The sequence below is a fragment of the Pangasianodon hypophthalmus genome, chromosome 8 (genome assembly GCF_027358585.1).
Source record: "Pangasianodon hypophthalmus isolate fPanHyp1 chromosome 8, fPanHyp1.pri, whole genome shotgun sequence".
NCBI lineage: Eukaryota > Metazoa > Chordata > Actinopteri > Siluriformes > Pangasiidae > Pangasianodon > Pangasianodon hypophthalmus.
This window is the reverse complement of record NC_069717.1, coordinates 6,604,268-6,624,079: the sequence shown is the minus strand read 5'-3', so window position 1 is coordinate 6,624,079 and position 19,812 is coordinate 6,604,268. Positions and strand designations below refer to the sequence as shown.

At 37.5% G+C, this 19,812-nt stretch overlaps 1 protein-coding gene across 8 annotated transcripts in view; it reads right to left on the bottom strand.

Annotated features, from left to right (window-relative positions):
* dab2ipa (DAB2 interacting protein a) overlaps positions 1–19,812 on the bottom strand; it is a 111,545-nt gene that overhangs the window by 16,132 nt on the left and 75,601 nt on the right. For 7 of the 8 annotated variants that reach the window (XM_026928085.3, XM_053235872.1, XM_034306538.2 and 4 more), the window contains 5 exons: positions 15,035–15,188; positions 12,415–12,513; positions 11,708–12,262; positions 4,496–4,640; positions 1,634–1,778 (listed from right to left, as the gene is read on the bottom strand). In XM_026928085.3, coding sequence (XP_026783886.3) covers positions 1,634–1,778; positions 4,496–4,640; positions 11,708–12,262; positions 12,415–12,513; positions 15,035–15,188 — 1,098 coding nt within the window. Of the gene's footprint in view, positions 1–1,633; positions 1,779–4,495; positions 4,641–11,707; positions 12,263–12,414; positions 12,514–15,034; positions 15,189–16,693; positions 19,809–19,812 lie in introns of those variants that run through there. The other variant, XM_053235873.1, reaches the window with a different exon arrangement.

Genomic DNA, 19,812 nt, shown 5'->3' with positions numbered 1-19,812 from the left:
TTGGTTTTAGGAACACGGATTGAGAAGCAGGTTGTTATCACCTGAACGTGGACAACAGCAAACCTTCAGTATTGTATTTTTAAGCTAAGGTGGACACATGGACAGAAACAGAAGACAAGATCGGCCATGCAGGATTTACGATAAGTCAGTTACGCTCAGTCTCTGAAGGATTTGATATTATGTAAGGTTATCTAGTTATTGTTAGGATTTGATTTCTAAGGATGCTTCCACACCGATGCATTTTTCATTTGCTTGATATTTAGTTTGGTTTGATTTAATGTTGCACATAATTAAATGAACCAAAACAACAAAAAACAACAAAAAGACTGATTAAGGGCCGTGAGACACTTTCATTCAGAAATCAGGTCAGAAATACGGTGATGGAAAAGGTAAACAAAATTTTACCAAGTGTGCACAGAAATCACAAAAATCACCCGAATACAGGGAACACAGAGCTAGTACTAAAAAAAATTGATAATTATGTAAATAACAATTTTTGTGTGATGGATCAAGGATTTTTTTTTCATCAGTCCAAATCACATTTGTTCATCAGAACATATCACATTCCTGCAGAACTACAGCTCTGTCCTGTGGTTCAGTTTGTGATTTGTGGCTCAGTTTATCAGCTTGAATCTACAAAATAAATAAATAAATAAATAAAACACTTCCTGCAGTTGGATCGATTCAGAGTCGAAAAATATTTTCTCACTGCAAACAAACCACACTCACTTAGAAGTTCACTTGGAAGCGGCCCGAGACCTCCTCGCTCAGACGCACTTGGACCAGTTGTTTTGGCCTGATTTGGCGTGAACGCTATGTTCTCACCTATCTAACGAACCACACCGAGGGTGAAAATGCACCAGGGCTTGATTCAATCAGACTAAACACTGCATACGTGAAAGAATCCTAAGTGATAGTTTCTTAAATGAACTGTTTTACAAACATGAATCATCTAATTTAGTGACTCAGTTTTAATTTGTGAAAAATACTTTTAGTTTTTAAGTCTAATCTTCTTGCAGAAGGCGAAGTTTGAATTTGAGCTTTCATTACCTCAGGTCTTTTTATGTACACTCTTATCTGAGGAGTCATTTCTGTCTTCCAGAGTTTATGCTCTTTTTCCTCTGAAGAATGTTAGCAAAAATACATTCTACATTTTCAATATTCAGCTTCTTATCAGTAACTTTGTGTACCATTATTCTCTTCTGTATTACCTAGTGAGGCGAGTAACAAAAACAAACAAAATAATCAACTGCCTGCCACAATTATCTCAACCAAATTTACTTTACTTTCAAAATTTACTTCCTCCTCCAAGGTCATTAGGTCATTTCTGGAAATTACTGCATCACCACTGTAAAGGTCACACTTACACTAGCTTTTTATTAGTGAAGTTTGATGAACACACCATGAATGTTTTGCGTTGACCTCTGAAGGTTACATTTACATTTTTAATTTTGCTGCTTCAACATTTTTTAATTCTCTTACACAGAGAAGTCGTGATTAGACAGTGACTATTTACAAAATTCATGACCGGACTACTGGATTAGAGGGACAGATTTCATTACGCCACTCTGTGTTCTTTCTGTGTGTTTACTGTTGGTGGTGCAGGTGTACAGGCAGGACTATGGAGCATTACCAGTAGGAGTTGATGATCTTGCAGAAAGCGAGCTCACAGCACATCTTCAGATTGCCCTGGTGCTCGGCCAGGTCGCTGGAGGAGCACTTTGATGGATCCACTTCGCAGTTTTCATCTGACTCGTACAGCGCTTTGATAAACTCTCCTGACACACACACACACACACACACACACACACACACACACAGCAAGTGTAAGGCTATTGAGCAGAGAATGGAAAAATGTAGGGACCTGTGCATGTTTTTTTATAGCATATTTTCTCAATACAATATATAAGCCATATGCCAAGATTTATGCTAATTTAAAAATATGGAAGCAATAGAATTCTTAATAATGAAATTTAAACACCATTGAATTCATTACTTTGAAAACTACATATTTATTTGTTTGTATTAACCTCATGGAAATGAACTCCTTAAAATATTTCAGTGCTCAGAGGATTACATTTTAAAATTGACGTTTTCAAAAAAAAATCAATCATCTATACAATAAAATTTTTTTTTCTAATTCAGATTAATTTCTCAGATAGTTAACTAGTCAAATTTTTAATAATTCACTTTGAACAAATATGGTAATTTCCATGTGGAGTACAGTATATTGCAGCACAGTAGGCAGCAGCAATGCTCGAAGTAAATGTGAGACCGTAGACGCAGGATCTTCCCACCAGATTTACTGTATGAAAAACATTTCTCCCCTCTTTTAATATAGCAGAGAACAAAGTAAACCCTATTGTGTTGCAATATGCTGCAGTGTGTATGTGTGTGTGAGACTGGAGGGCTTCTGTGTCCAATTACTTTTATCTGCAAGTTACTTGGATGTTATTTTTAAAGCAAATCTAAAAATGTGAACTAATAGAGAGACTGAAACTGATTATATGCCTACTTCATTTTGAATTTCAAACGTTCAGTCATAAGCATGAAATTTACTTTCAGATTTTTAGCCCTTTCGCAAATCATAGCGAAAATCACCATCAATTTCAGTCACACTATTAATTCAAAATTCAAAATTCAATTTCAGATGGTATGATACAAATTTTCAATAATAACATTCAAATTCAGATTTTTGCATTTAAAATCAAATGTCAAATTGCATGATTCTAACTAATCTGTCTATCCTTTGTTCAATCCATATCCATTTGGAAATTAAACAAATAGAAATGCCAAAAATTAATTATTTGTCTATTTTATTTCCGCAAAACAAACATGGATTGTTTCATATGAAACCAGCATTCAAATTCTGAAATTCTTAGCATTTTCTCATTTTTCATTTCCCATTTTCTTAGCAGTAAAATAGAAAATACAAAAAACGAAAATCTTTCTTTCGTCACTTTGATGACCTGCCAATTCCCACCCACCAGCCAGCTCTTCCGTATCATACAACAGCTACCAACCAGGGAGAGTGAAGACTACTGTGTACTTTCTCCATAACACACTCTGAGGAAAGTGCTATCTACCCTCTCCCTCATCAATGGAACCATATACAGATATCATAGTTAAATGTTTGATGATGGAATGACATACACTGATATATCTGCCAGTCTGACTCAAATTGGTGTAGAGGAATGCTTGGCCATGAGTGTCCACAGGTTTTGCCAAGACCACAACTTGAAAAGGAACAGACAAGTGGCAGTAGCCAGGTAAATTAATGAGGTAAATTTGTTGAGCCCACAATATCATAATAGTGTTTAAGGTAGCCTAAGTTTTTTTTTTCCATATATAATTTGACTACCGTGTATGCCTATTAAGAATAATGATATTGTGGGCTCATCAAATTTTCCCCATTTATCAACCTGATCACTGCTGTACTTCCTTCAGGGTCGAAACAGATGTCAAACACACCTAAAATTCAGTATATAGACCAAAATTCTAAAATGTCATACTCAAAGTCTAGATTGTGTAATAAAATAGAAAAAAATGCTATATGTTGGAAATTTATAGCCAAGATACCAACTGGGTAAATTCAGAAAACAAGTTGTTTTTCATTTTCTGTTTTTGATTTTTTATTTCCAAATGGATATGGATTAAATGGATGATACACAGATTCTAATTCCTTACAAAACAGTCTCTCATTTCAGGATCAATTGCCTTTTTTTGTATTTTACTCTATTTTTTTTTCCCAAAGTGAATTTTGCAAACTGAATGTGACTATATTAATCTGACCACTGCAATGAGCAACCTGAATACGTAAACTGAATTATTGAAAATTATTGAATTTGTGAATGCTGAAAAATACTACGTGAATGTAGATTTTTGTAAAATGTCAACTGTTCAATGTGAATCCTACTTTGAATTTCAAGGAGGTTAATTCAAAACAAATAAGTACAGATGTGTGGTTTTCCAAGTAATATTTTTCAGTGCTATGAAATCAATGGTGTTTTCATGACTAAAAATTCAAACAGTAACATTCAAATCTCTGTCTCTTTTTTGCTTCCATAAAAACAAATTCTGTTTTCCAAGTTGTGGATGTCATGAAAATGAAAAGCTGCCTGAACAGAAAAAACACCAAGCCCTTAAGAGAGAAAGGGTCAAAGCTCAGAACTCTTCTCTTCTCTTCTCTTTGACGATCATGCCATTGACCAGTAAGCCTTCAAGGAATTACTGATCTCTTAAATAATTAAATAATGCTCTGAACACAGGCACTTACAAATGAAAAAAAAAACAAAACAAAACAAAAAAAAGAACGAATTATTGATTTTTATGTACTCTAGATTGTACAATTGTATCACTAGAGAAATAGCCAAAAGACCTTACACTAGATTGAAGGTCACAGTGAACATGGTGCTTTCTTTAAACAGAAAATTGTTTCATCATTAACGCTTTGAAGAAATGAACAGACTTTTTAAAGAAAAAGCTCAAATCTTACCTAAAGCGTCCTGCAGGTACTTCTGGCCCACCAGTTTGAGATATTCCTCAATGGCTTTGGTGGCCAGCGTGTTCTCCCGAAAGATCAGGTGCTCGTTGTCGCCACACCGATCTACCTCTGACATCATCAGATCGGTCAGGAAGTCCTACGTCATATATAAAGAAGAACAACAAAATGGCACAATGACATAAGAACACAATGACATTTATGATAAAATGTCACAATTTACAATTTTAAAATGGAATTATGCTATTCCAACATGAATGGACTACGCATTGGCTGGCCACCACTGAGGCTGTTTTTAGCGTTTATGGAATTATACTGAATTACTAAATACAGCAACTCCATTGACATCTATTGGATAAATAAAAGACAATTTCCACTGCATCAGTTTAAAATCACACATCCTTTACAACAGCGCTGTTTGGTTAGAAGGTGTTGATTAATTTTTTTTAACAGCAACTCTGACAGTAGTTCTGGCTGCAAGGCAAATCTTAGGCTCATATTAATGCACTTGTTCTAATATGTTTCTATAGTAACCACTTACACAGGGGATTGTAAGATGGATGCTCCAAATAAACAGATTATAAAAATGTGTAATTGTTGATATGGTGATGTTTTCTGTGAAAAGTTGAATGTTTCATTCTTGGAAGGAGTCTCCAGTGTCAGTCTTTATAACAGTCAGAGGTAAAGCTGTATCTTTAGGTTTTCAGGCAGGATGGAGGGCGTTGCAGTTTACTGGTAACATGCTAAACGTCAAGATAGGCTAGTGAGAGAATGGCTGCTGTTCATTAATGTATTTAAAAAATCATTTGCAAATTGTTGTGGTATAAGAATAAAAACACTTTAGGATGTGCGGTTATAGGAAAATCATCAACTTTGCAGTATTGATGGCCTTCCCATTGTTGAATATATTAGGTTTTTTTCTTTTGTTTTTTTTAACCAGTGAAAAAAAGGTCAAATACTTGTTATATACGTTAAGGCATATTGTGCCTAACATATTTGTTAACTCATACTTAACACTTTCAGAATGTCATGACAAAACTTTGACGTCTTTCTTTTAGATCTTTTAGACTATTTTTCTGATGATTTTTGCCTTATGTGTCTTTGTCTTATTTAAAGATAGACTCACATTTCATTTTTTATTAGTTCTTGTAGATAAATTGTATAACAGATTAATGTGTGTTCCCTACTTCACTCAGAAACCATGGGGTGTGAAAACTTTTACACGCAAACATAACATACTGAACTTTTAAGGTCGAGTGGTTAGAAAATTGATTTTGAACAAGCTAACGGTTAGCTAACGCACAATCTCTGTTAATACAATGTGATGATGCTATAATTTAATGGAAACTATGCAAACCACAAAAGCACAGAGCACATCACACATTCTGTAATCAGTCAGCAGCTTTATATACTGGGGTACAGGACAGTCTTTGCTGGAAGGAGATGTACTGCAATTTTAATATCCAGTCTGATCAGACGGTTCTCTTATCCTGTTCTCTCCTTCTTTTTGTGTTTCATTCCATTGTTCTCTTTCTTTGTTTAAGTAAGTTCACAGAACCCAGAAAAGTCAGAGAACTGGCCCTGACCTCTCTGGACTGGTTGAAAATCAGTTTAAAAAAAAAAAGTCTTTGCATTGTATTGACTGTTTCAAGAAGTGGAAAGAAGTGAATGATTTATATGGTGTCAGAATGGTTAAAAAATAAAATAAAGTTATCCACTTGGTGGCAAACTATTGACTGTACACTACTTTACAAAGAGAAAAATAAATATAACATCCCGTGACAATCCCAGACTGAAAGGAAAGCACTGACATGTTATGTCCACCCTGTCATGTGCACACACAGCTATATTTTCTCGATTCCTGAGATCAGATGTGTCTATACTGTAATCATAATACTCAGTGGATAACATGTTTCCTGTGAGCCCTCCAACCTCGGCTGGACTCAAAGCACCAGGGATTCAACATGGCCACCTAGGCTTATTCTGGTGAGCTCAGCTCGGCTCTGGCTTCCTGGAGGTTCTAAACCGAAGCCCTGCTACTAATCTGCTAAGCTCTCAGTGCTCCAGCTACATCCCGTCCTCCCAGACTTTACTCAGCATCATGAGCATTCAGAGGACTTGAGCACACTGAGCAAAGGCCACATCAAGGAAGGCGCATCAATGCACAGTGCAAACACAGGAGGATGGGTTTTATTGGATGAAAGAGCTGAGTGGAAGAGAACAGCTCAGATGACTCAGGAAAGCAGAGTTGTGTATGCACTAAGCACTAAGGTTCAGACGAACTAAAGCTTTCTGGCAATGTAATTTTTGTTAATGTTTATTCATGTAAGGAATAAAACCTTTGGGGACATGCTGTTATAGGAAAATAATTAACGCCGGGGTGATGTGATGTGGCCCCATGTGAAGCGGAGTTACACTTACGACCCCAAAGTTGATTATTTTCCTATGACAACACCTACAGCATTTTATTCCTCTTATATCACAGCAGTTTGCCAATGATTACATTTTTATTTATTAAAGTACATGTCACTTTTTATGTTTAAAGTTACATGTAATATCTGCTATGTTATAGCAGCTAGAAACAGTCATTTCCTTAATAAGTTAATAAGACAGAAAAAATGCAGCTGAGAAAATACAAAATGCAATATTCTCAGTCCGTTCTCGTGCTGGAAAACTTGAAACAGCTTTATCTCTGACTGTCACAAAGTGATGACACTGGAGACTCCTTCCATAAATGTTAAATAAATGTTTTCCTATAGAAAACTTCACCATAGCAAAGATGATACTTTTGTTTCTCAAATAACAACACAATTTTTAATTATTAATAGTCTTAGATTATGTGGAGCATCCCTCATACATGTCCCTACGTGTTTGCTGTTACTATAGAAAAGATAGCGTATTAGAATGTGCACATTAATATAAACCTTTGATTTTACTTGCATTTGGAAATAACACTAAAACTAATGTGAGTTGCCTTTAAGAGAAAAGAGGCAAACTTATGTATCTCTGCTTTGACTGGGGGTGGGGCTAATTTCTGGGCCAGAAAAATGCAAACAGAAGACCGAAATAAAGAAATAAAGAGTCTAGTTTTGCATGGCAATATATGATTATTATAGGTCTTCTAACAGTTTTGAAACACTTTAAACTGCACTTTTAAGGGCCAAAGCTTTTAATGTAAACACCCAGCTGTAAAACATCTGGCGCAGTAATGATGTGCCAGAGGATAAACAAGGGGACCAAAACAACAAACAGAGAAGCAGCAGTCTATAAGTCAACCAATCTATCAAGTTCCTATCCTCTATAATTTATGTTTCATTTTTTATTGTGTTCAAACCACTGAAACAAAGCAACTAAAAACTTTGTCTGGAATTTGTCTGTTGTGGTTTGAGGTGGCATTTCATCAAAACGCCAGAGCTACACTGATGACTGGTTCCCTTTAAAGTATCTAGAAGTTGTTAAAGTGCCAGTGAGAGTGTGTTTCTGTGTGTGTGTGTGTGTGTGTGTATATATATATATATATATATATATATATATATATATATATATATATATATATATATGTATGTGTTGTGGGGGGTGGGGTGTCTACTTAAAAAAGAGCCCCAGGCTCTCAACTAATGACCCCAGCCTCCCTAAAGGGGCCAGCAGAAAAATTACTTTCTGCACACGCACACGCACACACACAGTTGCATATGCGCACCCACACACCATCACTCTTGTGCGAATCCCAGTGAGACCCCTTGGGCAGTGGCTGCATGAATAAGAGCTCATTAGCAGGGGGGCAGAGGCTCTGAATCCCCACCTCAGTCGCACTGTGCACACACTCCATCAGACCTCCACAGGGAACCGATTCAATGACCAGCCCTGCTCCGCTATGATCAATACTCACTCCACAAACACAATAGTTCTTTAATCCTGTGTCAGAGTTGCTTCTGTTGTAATTGGTTTTAGATTCATGGTATCGATGTACTGAGATATGATTTCTTGTGCTTGTGCAAATGTAGCCATTATGCGGGGGAAAAGTTATATTATGTGGAAAAATGTCTAAGGCCAAAAGCATAATGTCCACATTTCTAAAACAGCAGCTACCTCAAATTTAAGGATAGAAATCCACATTGACCACATAGGACATCGCTCATGCAATTCAGCTTCATACTTCCCCTCATTCATGACTGCGCACTGACCTCCCGACAAAACCAGGAAGCCAAAGGCATGCGAGGCGACCCTGATTGACCTTGTTTACGGTAACCATGTCACGGCTTAATGAAAGACAATACAGACACTGACCAGCTCCGGCCTCCGCTAATGAAAGACAATACACTCCCAATATACTCCCTGACTAATGCCCTGTGTAATGACAGAGCATACCATAACTGACAGATTTAGTCCAGCGCTAATTACAGGCTAAGACCGACACTGACCACTTTGACCAGCTCAGAAATTATACATTATAGGTTCTGTGGCCAGTAAAAGTCCTTCGTTGTGCATGGTGAAGACAAGAACAGAATTTAAGTTAAACAATGCTCCACATGACATTTTTACAACATGCAAAACCTCATCCAAAGGTATGAGATGTATTATCATCTTTCATAACCTATAACTAAATTTATCAACGACGCAATTTGGATGTTGGTAGTGAACACATGATTGAATACGTTTTTATGATCCAACATGTATTGCTAATGTTTGGCTACTGTTTTTTATGCCAACAACTAAGTTAATTAAACTGTTACTGCTAACATGAACTGTATTGTTAGTAGATTTTATTATTTATTTAATTCTTGCTTCTGTTTACAATAGAACACATGGTTTGTCTTGGACGTAGTTGGTCGAGCAGCCACTGTTGCGAATGGTAGTCCTACTGCTAATACCACTTAGCTTTGGCTATCTGTTTGTCTATTTTTGCTGTTTGTCTGTTTGTTTAATGAAAACACTTAAAATAAGTAATAATAATTAAAAAAAATTTATTATAAAAAATTTTACAACGCAGTCCAGTGAAAATGCCAGGCAGTAGTTCTAAAGATTGTTTTAAAGCTATTTTAATGTTAATAATAATGATAAGAAGATGGCCCTGTTGGCCTATTATGGGCAAAGAAAAAAGTGTGGTGAATTTCATATCCTCGTTCAAGAGTTTAAATGGAATCTGTTGCAGAAAACTGCTGGAAATGTTTTACAAATAACTTTAGACCCAATATTTAACTGAAGATCAAGTGAGCAATACCCATTTTTATAGTTTCTAACATATCCAGAAAATTCCAAGGTACAAATTTACAAGAGTTTTGTTTGTCAATCATGTAATCTTTCCTCAAAGATTTTAAATAATGACTAAGGCGAGTGCCAGCTAGCATCTCTCAATAACAGATAATTCCTGTTTGAACAGATTTTATGGACAGATTTCACATACTTATACATTATGGCAAAAGTCTGTGGACACCGAACCATTACACTGGGGGTGGGGTTGAGGTCAGGGCTCTGTGCAGGCCACTCTATTTCTTCCATTCCAACCTTGGCACACCATGTCTTCATGGACCATTGTCATGCTGAAACAGGTTTTGGGCCCTCCAATGAAGGGAAATCGTACAGCAGACAAAGACTTTCCTAACAATTCTGTGTTTCCGACTTTGTTGCAACAGTTTGGGGAAGAACCACATATGGGTGTAATGGTCAGATGTCCACAAACCTTTGGCCAAATACTGTACTTTCAAACCACTGCTATAGACTTCCAGTAGAAGATATAGAAGATCCAGTGACACCATAAAATGGCAATGATAAACTTTAATTTAAATGAATATTTCGCTCACTTTGTTGTTTAAACTTAAATTAAGTTATTATCATGATGATCAATGGATTCTTAATGTAATTTTTCAGTTTTTATGTCTGCGTACACATGCCTAATGCAACGTTCAAATTTAATGCTATATTCATGTCAGAGAACTGAGGAACATAAAGTGGTACTGTTAAGATTCTGATATTCTCAATTATAGCATACAGTATCTTATTGTGTAATTTGCCCTATGGGAAATTATGTCATAAATGCTTAGTATGTCATCCTATGCTTAGATATCATCCTATCACACAGCTCTTATTACTGGGCCATAGTAGGGATAGTTGTACCACATGCCAGTTCCTTCAAATCTACTTCAGGGGTAATGTTTCAAATTTCTGAGAGTGACACAAAAGCCACTCTGTTTTTGCGAAGCGGAATCGATGAAGTGAAATGAGTGATACAGAGTGAGGCTGAGAGCTTTTGTACGTGTTGTCACCTCATTCAGAACTGATTTATGAAGACAATCAGAGCCAAAACACGCTGTGCGCTTGAGTTAATGAAGACAATAAGAGCGTTCATGCCTCCAACGATTCCACGAGAAGCGTCAGGGCCCGTCTCCATTGTTCTCATCTATTGACTCTGTTGTCAGATGGTAGACTTGGAATAAAGATCACAAAATGGCAGATTCTGCTGAGGTGTCCAGTTTTAAAAGCTGTTAAACCCATCAGTTGATGTCTACCTTGCAGCTTTATTAAGCCATGGACTTCTTCCAGCATCTTTTCAATTTAGATGATTTAATGCAATCTCCAAAATAACAATAGATTATGTTGGAAAAAAAACAAGGAGCACTGCAACAGAGAGTAGGCACACTGGAAAATATTTAAATGAGGAAACAAGCATAATAATCTAATAAATCTAGCAAATAAATCTAAACTATGACAAACAAGGGCTCCTTGAGAGTTCTTTGTATAGGTAAGGGTTCACTTGAAGGAGTTCTACTTGAGCCCCTCTCTGCTTTTCTGAGAGACCCTATGTTCATTCATTCATTTCATCTAACCACTCTATCCTGATCAGGGTTGCGATGGATCCAGAGTTTATCCTGGGAACACTGAAAACAAGGCAGGAATATGCCCTGGATGGCACAGACCTATTGTAGGGTTCTAGACCAAGGGTTCTAGAAATGACTTTTGAAACAAATGAATCTTGCCATGTGCCATAAAGGGTTCCTCAAGGTTCTTTTTTTTTGATAGTTATGGGGATCTTATGGGGATCTTACCCTTTGAAACCCCCCTTCTAGGTTTCAAACATTGTAGGATTCCACACAGGGCTCCCCCAGACTATCGGGACTAGCTGAAGCAATGCTAGATAGGATGTATCTTTCAGTTCTTCATGAGAGATATGGTGAGATTTAATCAAATAGTAGACCCAATTTTTCTTACCTTAGCCTTGCCTGTGCTCTGGAGAATATGCACGAGTGCACAGGCCATCTCCTCCTTGCTCTTGACGCTGATTGCTGGCTCAAGCACTGAACAGAGCAGCATGTAGTTGTTGGTGATGTACTCAGCAAACTCTTTGTACAGCTCCATGGGGAGGATGCTCATGCTCTGGTAGCGGCATTTCATGCGCACCATGGGCCCCGGGGCTTTGCCCTTGCTGGGGTTGGGAGTGCTCACCGTGTACCACTTCTCCACAAACTGCCGTCCTGTCACCACAGCCACGGGAATGTTCACCAGGCCCACATAGTTGTTCTTGTCCTTCTTCTTCTTCTTGTCCGTCTCTTTGTAAAGGTGCACGGTGATGCTCTTCACTGATGGCAGGTTGTTGAATTCAAAGTGTTCACCCCAGAAAACATTGTCCGTTTTGAGCTTGCAGGTAGTCCGAGCGTAAAGCGTGTCATCGAGACATAGTTCACAGAAGTACTTTTTCTTGGCTGGCAAGTCCTTGGCTTCAATAATCCAACATTTTAGCATGTTCTCCACCCGACGACTGTTGTCCTGAATGAAAATATATAAGTAAAAAACAACACAATCAATAAGTCTCAATAAATCAAAGTTTGGCCAACATAAGAAAGAGAATATATTAAAATAAAATAAAAAAGACCTTTATTCCAGAAATGCTGCAACACCTTTGAAGTCTTATGCTTTACCTTGTTGGGATGCACGGCCCTCCTGAGGTTCTCCATCCATTTCTCTCTCTCTGCTGCTGACCGACAAGAGAAGCATTTACTTCCTGTTGATGTAGTTACCTGTAATTACACAGTGGATACAATGCTAATATGGAAGGCGTAAAGAGCAGAGAAAATAGGTAAATGGACATTAGGCTCAGGTAATCCACCAGTTTTCATTGTGCGCTCACCTCTCATCCACTGAAGAGGTTCCCTCAAGTGGGGAGTAATAACAATTGGCCAAAGAATAGAGAGATCAAATATCCCAAACACAGAAAGCACTCCTATTAAATGCACTTCTCTAATGCAATCACAGGATGAAGGTGAGGAGTAACTCAAATCATGAAATCATCATCAGGTCCACTGCTATCGATTGGGAAAAATGGTTATGCTGCACCTTATTTTTTTGACCATTTTCTACTTTCAACAATGGTGCTTGGGCCCCTGGTAATGGATTTTCATTACGTTAACAGGATTGCAGGCCTTCTTCACATACTAATGCTTACAAAGCAAAATCTCTTACTAGAATAGCATGTATAATAGCACAAACCTTTTCAAAGTATTTCATTTCCTCCACACAAAACTGCAAATGGATAATAAAAGATGCTGCTGATCAAGGACAAAGTGGTCAACAAGGCTGTTTTATCCACTGCATGCTTTCATTGATCTGCCTTATTAACCGCTCTATCATGTACTTTAAAGGCAGGGGTATTCAACTAATATTTATGAAAGTCCAGTTATATAAAATTACACACAAGTCATTTGCATAATCTGAATGGCACACCCAGAAAATCAACTTCAGCAGATGCATAACCTGTCTCTGAACACACATAACTTTCCCAGCATAAATATTGACATGACTTTTGGAATTTTGTCACTGACTTAATCTTCTGGACTTTGCTAATTCTCAATATAATATTAAAATATAAGTCTATAATACATATACTACTGCTGTATTAAGTATTCTTGTTTCATGAAAATCAGCGTAGATGGTCATTATATGAATATTTTTAGACAGACTACAATACATTGTGATAGTGTTGTACCATTATATGGGTATGGCTTAAACTATGCAAGAGCACCTAATAGAGCACCTAATAGGGCTGTGATCAGTCATCAGGTTTTTAGATCTGGGTATTAGTCTTTGCTAACAGGAGATAATAAGTGTAATGTCCACATAGCCTGATTAGACTGTCTCTTCTCTTCCCATTACCCCTGTAATAACTTGTTCTACAGTTGTGATTAATAATTGTACTGATTAATCATATATGGAAGAAGAAATACTCTATATATCCATTGTAATTCACTTACATTTTACTCACTGTTTGAGTCAAAAAAAAAAAACCCTGCTATCAATCTTTCCCTCGCTTCCTCTCTGGTATGAGGCATCCAGCTGCCAGCTGGCCACAGTGTAACTGAGACCATGTCAGCCTGCTGGGCCATGCTCAGCTCCAGTGGGTAGTGATCAGAACAAAAACAAGGGGGATTCGGACAAAAGGTTGGGGCTGTGCACTGAGCTGAGAGGCAGAGAGATGCTGTCAGATATTCTCTTTGTTCTCTCCATCTAAGCCTCTTTTCTAAAGGAATACGCAACATCTCTCAAATGAAATTCTATCTACAGCATTTGTAGCATGTGTGTGATTACCATAAACAAGAATTTCAACATGTTTTCCTCTCTTGAGGAAAGAATGAAAAACCTGGATACTTGTAACTTACTTGTAATAGATGTCTAAGGGCAGTTGTTGGGGCAGTCGGTAAATAATTTTCTAGAACCCTGTATAATTAGTCTTTTCAGAGATAGGAGTAAAGAAATAGTCATTATACATTTCTAACATGTGGTTCTGATGGCTCATGGATACCACATCGCTCCAGTGATTAAACTACGGAAAACAACTTTGGTAAGACTGCTATTCTTAGAGTAGAAATGTTGTAGTTTTAAATTAGCATTGGCATAGATGCATATATGAAATGTTTCCTGACAGAATCAAACAACTGCCCTTACATTACTATTACAAGTGAGTTTTGAGAAAATTGTTTCCTTGTTCTTTAGTTAGTACAGGAAAACATGTTAAAATTGTTGTTTGTGGTAACTGCATGTACACTATGGATTTAGTAGATTATTTAAAAAAAAAACAAAAAAAATGATGGTATTTTGTTTGGTATTTTGTTAAGACATTAAGAGGACACTAATATGAAATGTCGTTCTCCGAGAAGGTGTACATGAGATACTCCACACTACTTAAAGAGCACATCAGCCTCCCAGCTTTCTTCCAGACCATTTGTTTATGGCACAGTGAACAGACTCACAGATAGCATGCATGCAAATGCCACTCACTGATATACCTGTGATGACTTCTTTCATCGCTCACATATTTCCTCGTGCTATTGCAAACCAGAGCACATGCAAATGATTTACCAGTCGATTCTACTTTCCCTACAACACACTGGAACCTTCAATACATGATACTTGGTATGTGACTTACCATCAAAACCATGTTGATGGTACAGACCTAAGCAGCTGAGTGCAACCCCACATTACGATACACATTAGATAAAATGCTTAATAAAACCGAGATGAAAGATCAGAGCTCAGTGGACTGACCTCGAAGCAGAAGTCCTGTCCCAGGATGCTGCTGTGAACCGGTTTGATGAGCACTTCCTCCTCCATACTGAGATCCAGAGCTTCCACTGCACTGCTGGGACTGAGCAACGACTCGTGAGACCTTGACTCTTTCAGTCTCGGCATCAGATGGGATCTGACAAGGAGAGATGGGAAGATTAAGCCAGAGTCTTCAGAATTTGTGTTCTTTTGTATTTGGTATTGAGAAACACTGATGCTAATGAAAGCGTTTGAGTGTAGAGTGGTGCTGGTATTACAACTAGGAAGAATCATTGGTTTGATCACAGCTGAAAACTCATATTTAATCAGTCATGGTGATGAGCTAAGGACTTTACAGAGATGGTGAATGCTATGGGAAGTGTAAAAGCACCAGCTAAATGATGCATTTTCACTGCACTTAGACACCAAGTTAACAATTTATCAAGTAAACCTGCCATATACACTCACCATCCACTTTGTTAGGAACACCTGTACACCTGCACATTCGCGCAGTTATCTAATCAGCCAATCATGTGGCAGCAGCACAGTGCATAAAATGATGCAGAAACAGGTCAAGAGCTTCAGGTAATGTTCACATCAAACATCAGAATGGGGAAAAATGTGAACTCTGTGACTTTAACCATGGCATAGTTGTTGGAATGAAGAAGGGATGGTTTGAGCAGTTCAGAAACTGCTGAGGAATTTTCTCTTGGGAATTTCATACACAACAGTCTTTTGCTTTTTGCACCATTCTGTGTAAACTCTAGGGACTGTTGTGTGTCAATATCCCATCTGGTACCAACACTGATGCCACAATTAAAGTCACAGAGATCACACCTTTTCTTCATTCTGATGTTTGATGTGACCATTACCTGAAGCTCTTGAACTGGATCTGCATGATTATTTGCATTGTGCTGCTGCCACATGATTGGCTGATTAGATAACTGCATGAATGTGCAGGTGTACAGGTGTTCCTAATTTAGTGGACGGTGAGTCTAAGTGCATTTTGTAGAGTGGGTCTACGATTACTGACTGTGGTGCACAGTTCCATCTTCTCCTCCATTCACCAATGGAAATGGACCACAACTGGACCATCAGTGACCAGATATTACTGAGACAGTGGATCATTTTCAGTACACCAGTGATGCTGACTTGATAGTGACCCAAATAAAATGTGGTCAGTGAATCTATGTTGGGCCTTTTCCATTGACAAATGGAGTAATGGAGCTAAGAAACAACCACCACTGGGCAACAGTCAGTAACAGAATACCTACAAAGTGTACGTAAATGGTCAGTGTGTCTAAAAAATAATTATAACTCAATGTAGGCTTCATTCCTTTCAATCATTTAACCATTTGTTCCTGAAAACTGAGGTTTAGAACACATCATTTTTATTTACAAGACATTTTCAGAAAACTGTCACGAGCTTTTACATAACAATTCTGTTTTACTGGGTTGTGGAGGCAAACCACAGTTGGTCTTTCCATGTATGGAGTAAAAACACTCCTGGGATACACAGGAAACTTGAAGATAATTGCTTTTACAGAGAAAATGAGATTTCACACCACAGAAGTATATGAGAAGAGTACATTTAATTTCATATATCTGTACTTCCTTGCTGGTGCAACAGAACTAACCAAAACACATGCTTGTTAGACTTACCTAGATTTCCTATAGTAATCTATGACGTGTCCACCGATCTCCAGGCCAGCCCTGTTGCTGAATACAGAGAGGCTGTTCAATACCTCATGTCCCAATCAATGTGGAGAGTAAACCATGGCAATTAAGCACCTGCTGAGAGCTGGCTTTGTGCACACTTACTCCATCCTAGCTATGAATTAAAGATATCTGATGTGAGGAAACAGGCCTCAGGTAGAGTTAGTGCTGACATCCGTGAGGACGAGTGCAAGCTCATTTTCCTGCTTCTCACACAAAATAACGTGGAATCAGGGTAAAAATCTAAAATTCTATCTAAAAATCTAAAGCCTTCAGATGGCAATAAAAATGATATAGACAAATCTCTAATTAGAAAGGCCAGCAAACTGAAATTAATGTGTGATCAGATTATGAGCCATCAAATTGTCTGCAGATTAAAGCTTTCCAACGAACAGCATCAAAAATGTGAAACTAAATCAAATGTGCTCATATGCAACTTAATACGCCAATTTCATGCTCTTGCTACATCATCAAAACAGTTCAGATGGCTATAGAAAGCTTGAAAACCCATGCCAACTTCAACCTCAGCACTGATCGAAGGCAATAAAACCACTTTCTATCAAACCCTCCAGACAGACTGCAACATTATACCGCTGATGGCCTGAGCACAACTCATCATCGTTTCATAGTAATACATAACGCTGACTCGATATAACCCCATTTCCCATCACTTTGGTGCAATTGAGAGAGTGACAAACAACTCATGACATACAGCTGATATTAAAAAATAACGACTTTCTCCAGTGATCTTGCCAAGCCCCTTGGGAAATCACACACAATCTCAGACAGTCATTTGTCCTCCAAAGCAGGAATACCTGCTGACTCTGAGGAAATGCACAACGCTAATGTAAAACAGCCTCACAGCGGTTATCAGTATAGGGAGTACTGATCAGAAAAAACAAAGGTCTCCATCAATCAGTCGTACGTGAGCACTCAAAATTGCTATGGCTCCAACATCAAACATTTACAGCATTTAGCAGACGCTTTTATCCAGAGCAATTTACAGAACTGCACTGTAGTCTCATGCACTAGTACAAATAGTCTGGGTCTAAGAATGCTATAAGACTAAAACCCTGACAGTTAGAGGTTAGTGCCAGACAGTACAGCAAAGTACAATTTAAAACATTTTTTTAACCTTTTGAAAATAAGCTGTGTAAATATAGTGTTTAATTAATTGTTTAGTGAAGAGGCGAGTCAGCTGAGTCAGCTGTTTGGACAGCCAAGGAAAATTCATTCCACCACCAAACATTAAAAAGAAGCAATCTGACCTGCAGGAGAGTTGTGAATATGACACACACTTCAGCACGCTGAGATCATGGCACATCAAGGCCAGGACCGACCGAGATAACTTAATCCTGCTAAACCCTCCCTTCCTGCTGCGATACACTCATCTAGGAGGAGAGCTTTGACTTATTGGTTATGACTCACAGCTATTCAGCTGTAGGTTCAGTTGTGATTTACTGTACAGATTACATTCACTATAGTGGCCTGTAAGTGCAAAATACACACCAAGAGCACAATAGCAAATGAGAAAACGCAACAAGAAAACCAAAAGAACAGCAAAGCCAAAAACGAGACAGCAAAATCAAAAACACAACAGTAAGTTCATGAACACACAAAAAAAGACAGCAAAAGCAAAAATACAACAAAAACTAAAACATGACAGAAAAAAACATAAATACAACAGCAAAACCAAAAACAGAACAGCAAATTCACAAACACAAGAGCAAAACCAAAAACATGACAGAACAAAAAACAAAAACACAACATCAAATTCACAAACACAAGAGCAAAACCAAAAACACGATAGAACAAAAAACAAAAACACGACAGCAAAACCAAAAACACAACAGCAAATCAGAAAATGCAACAGTGAAACCAAAAACATAACTTCAAATGTAAAAGGTAGGTCCTTACTGAACATCACATACTCTTTGCTGATTACACAGCTGGAGGTTTTATTTACATTTTTGCATTTTCCGATTTGCTGTAGTGTTTTTGGTACTTTTTGTTTTGTTTTTTTTTCGGGTTCGCTTTTGTGATTTTGTGTTTGTTGCCGTTTTTTTTTGGTTTCATTGTTGCGTTTTCCGATTTGCTGTTATGTTTATATACTTTGCTGTCATCTTTTTATTTTGCTGTTGTGTTTACAACAAGAGGAAATCTGAGCCTTGATGATTCTACCGATGTTTTGAATCAGGTTTATTGCTTATCAAGTTGCATTCACATAATGTTACTTTAGATACTCTGTAAATGTCGTACAGCATTAAAATGAGTATGTGAACTCTGCCTAAAGGAAGCCGGGTTATTCAGAAGAATGAATTATTCCTCACTATAAAACCATAAGTAACTCTGCATTAAAGAGACTGAAAAAAGTCTTTATATGTAATTCTTTATATGTCCAATCAGCATCGAGCATATGATGCTCAATAAGGACCTACCCTTTTCATTATGAGTTAATGTAGATGTGTTTTGCTGTTGTGTTTCTGAATTTGTGATTGTGTTTTTGGTTTTGTTGTTGCATTTTTGGTTTGTTAATGTGTTTTGTACTCATGGGCCACCATAGTCCACAGCAATGCAGCTGTAGACAGAACAACAAGGAAAGGACATCTGAACCTGACTGAAAGACATCCACACTGTGTGAGGTGCCTCCTATAAAAGTGAGCTCGACATGAGTCATCAAGCATTTTACTATCCAAATTAATGGCATCATTAAAGGTCTACACATTGATGGCATCACTATAGCTGCAAAGAAGCAGGAAGGATTTTTGTTACTGCAAAATACAAATAATAATCACATGCACAAAAAGTGAATTTACACAGAGTTAGTGCTGTAGCTATTTTTGTAAATCTGATCACACTGTTAATGATTTATTTATGGGCTATAGTTTATATTTCAACCTACATGTTTCCTCACATCCTTATTAAAAGACTATGGTTTGCATCAACAGAAAAATGGTATACCATAACAATCAAATTTCTGCTACTCTGTTAACTAGAGCCACATGTTTTGCAGAAACTGCAGCCATATACAGAGATAAACAGAGCATGATGAAACGCCACATTTC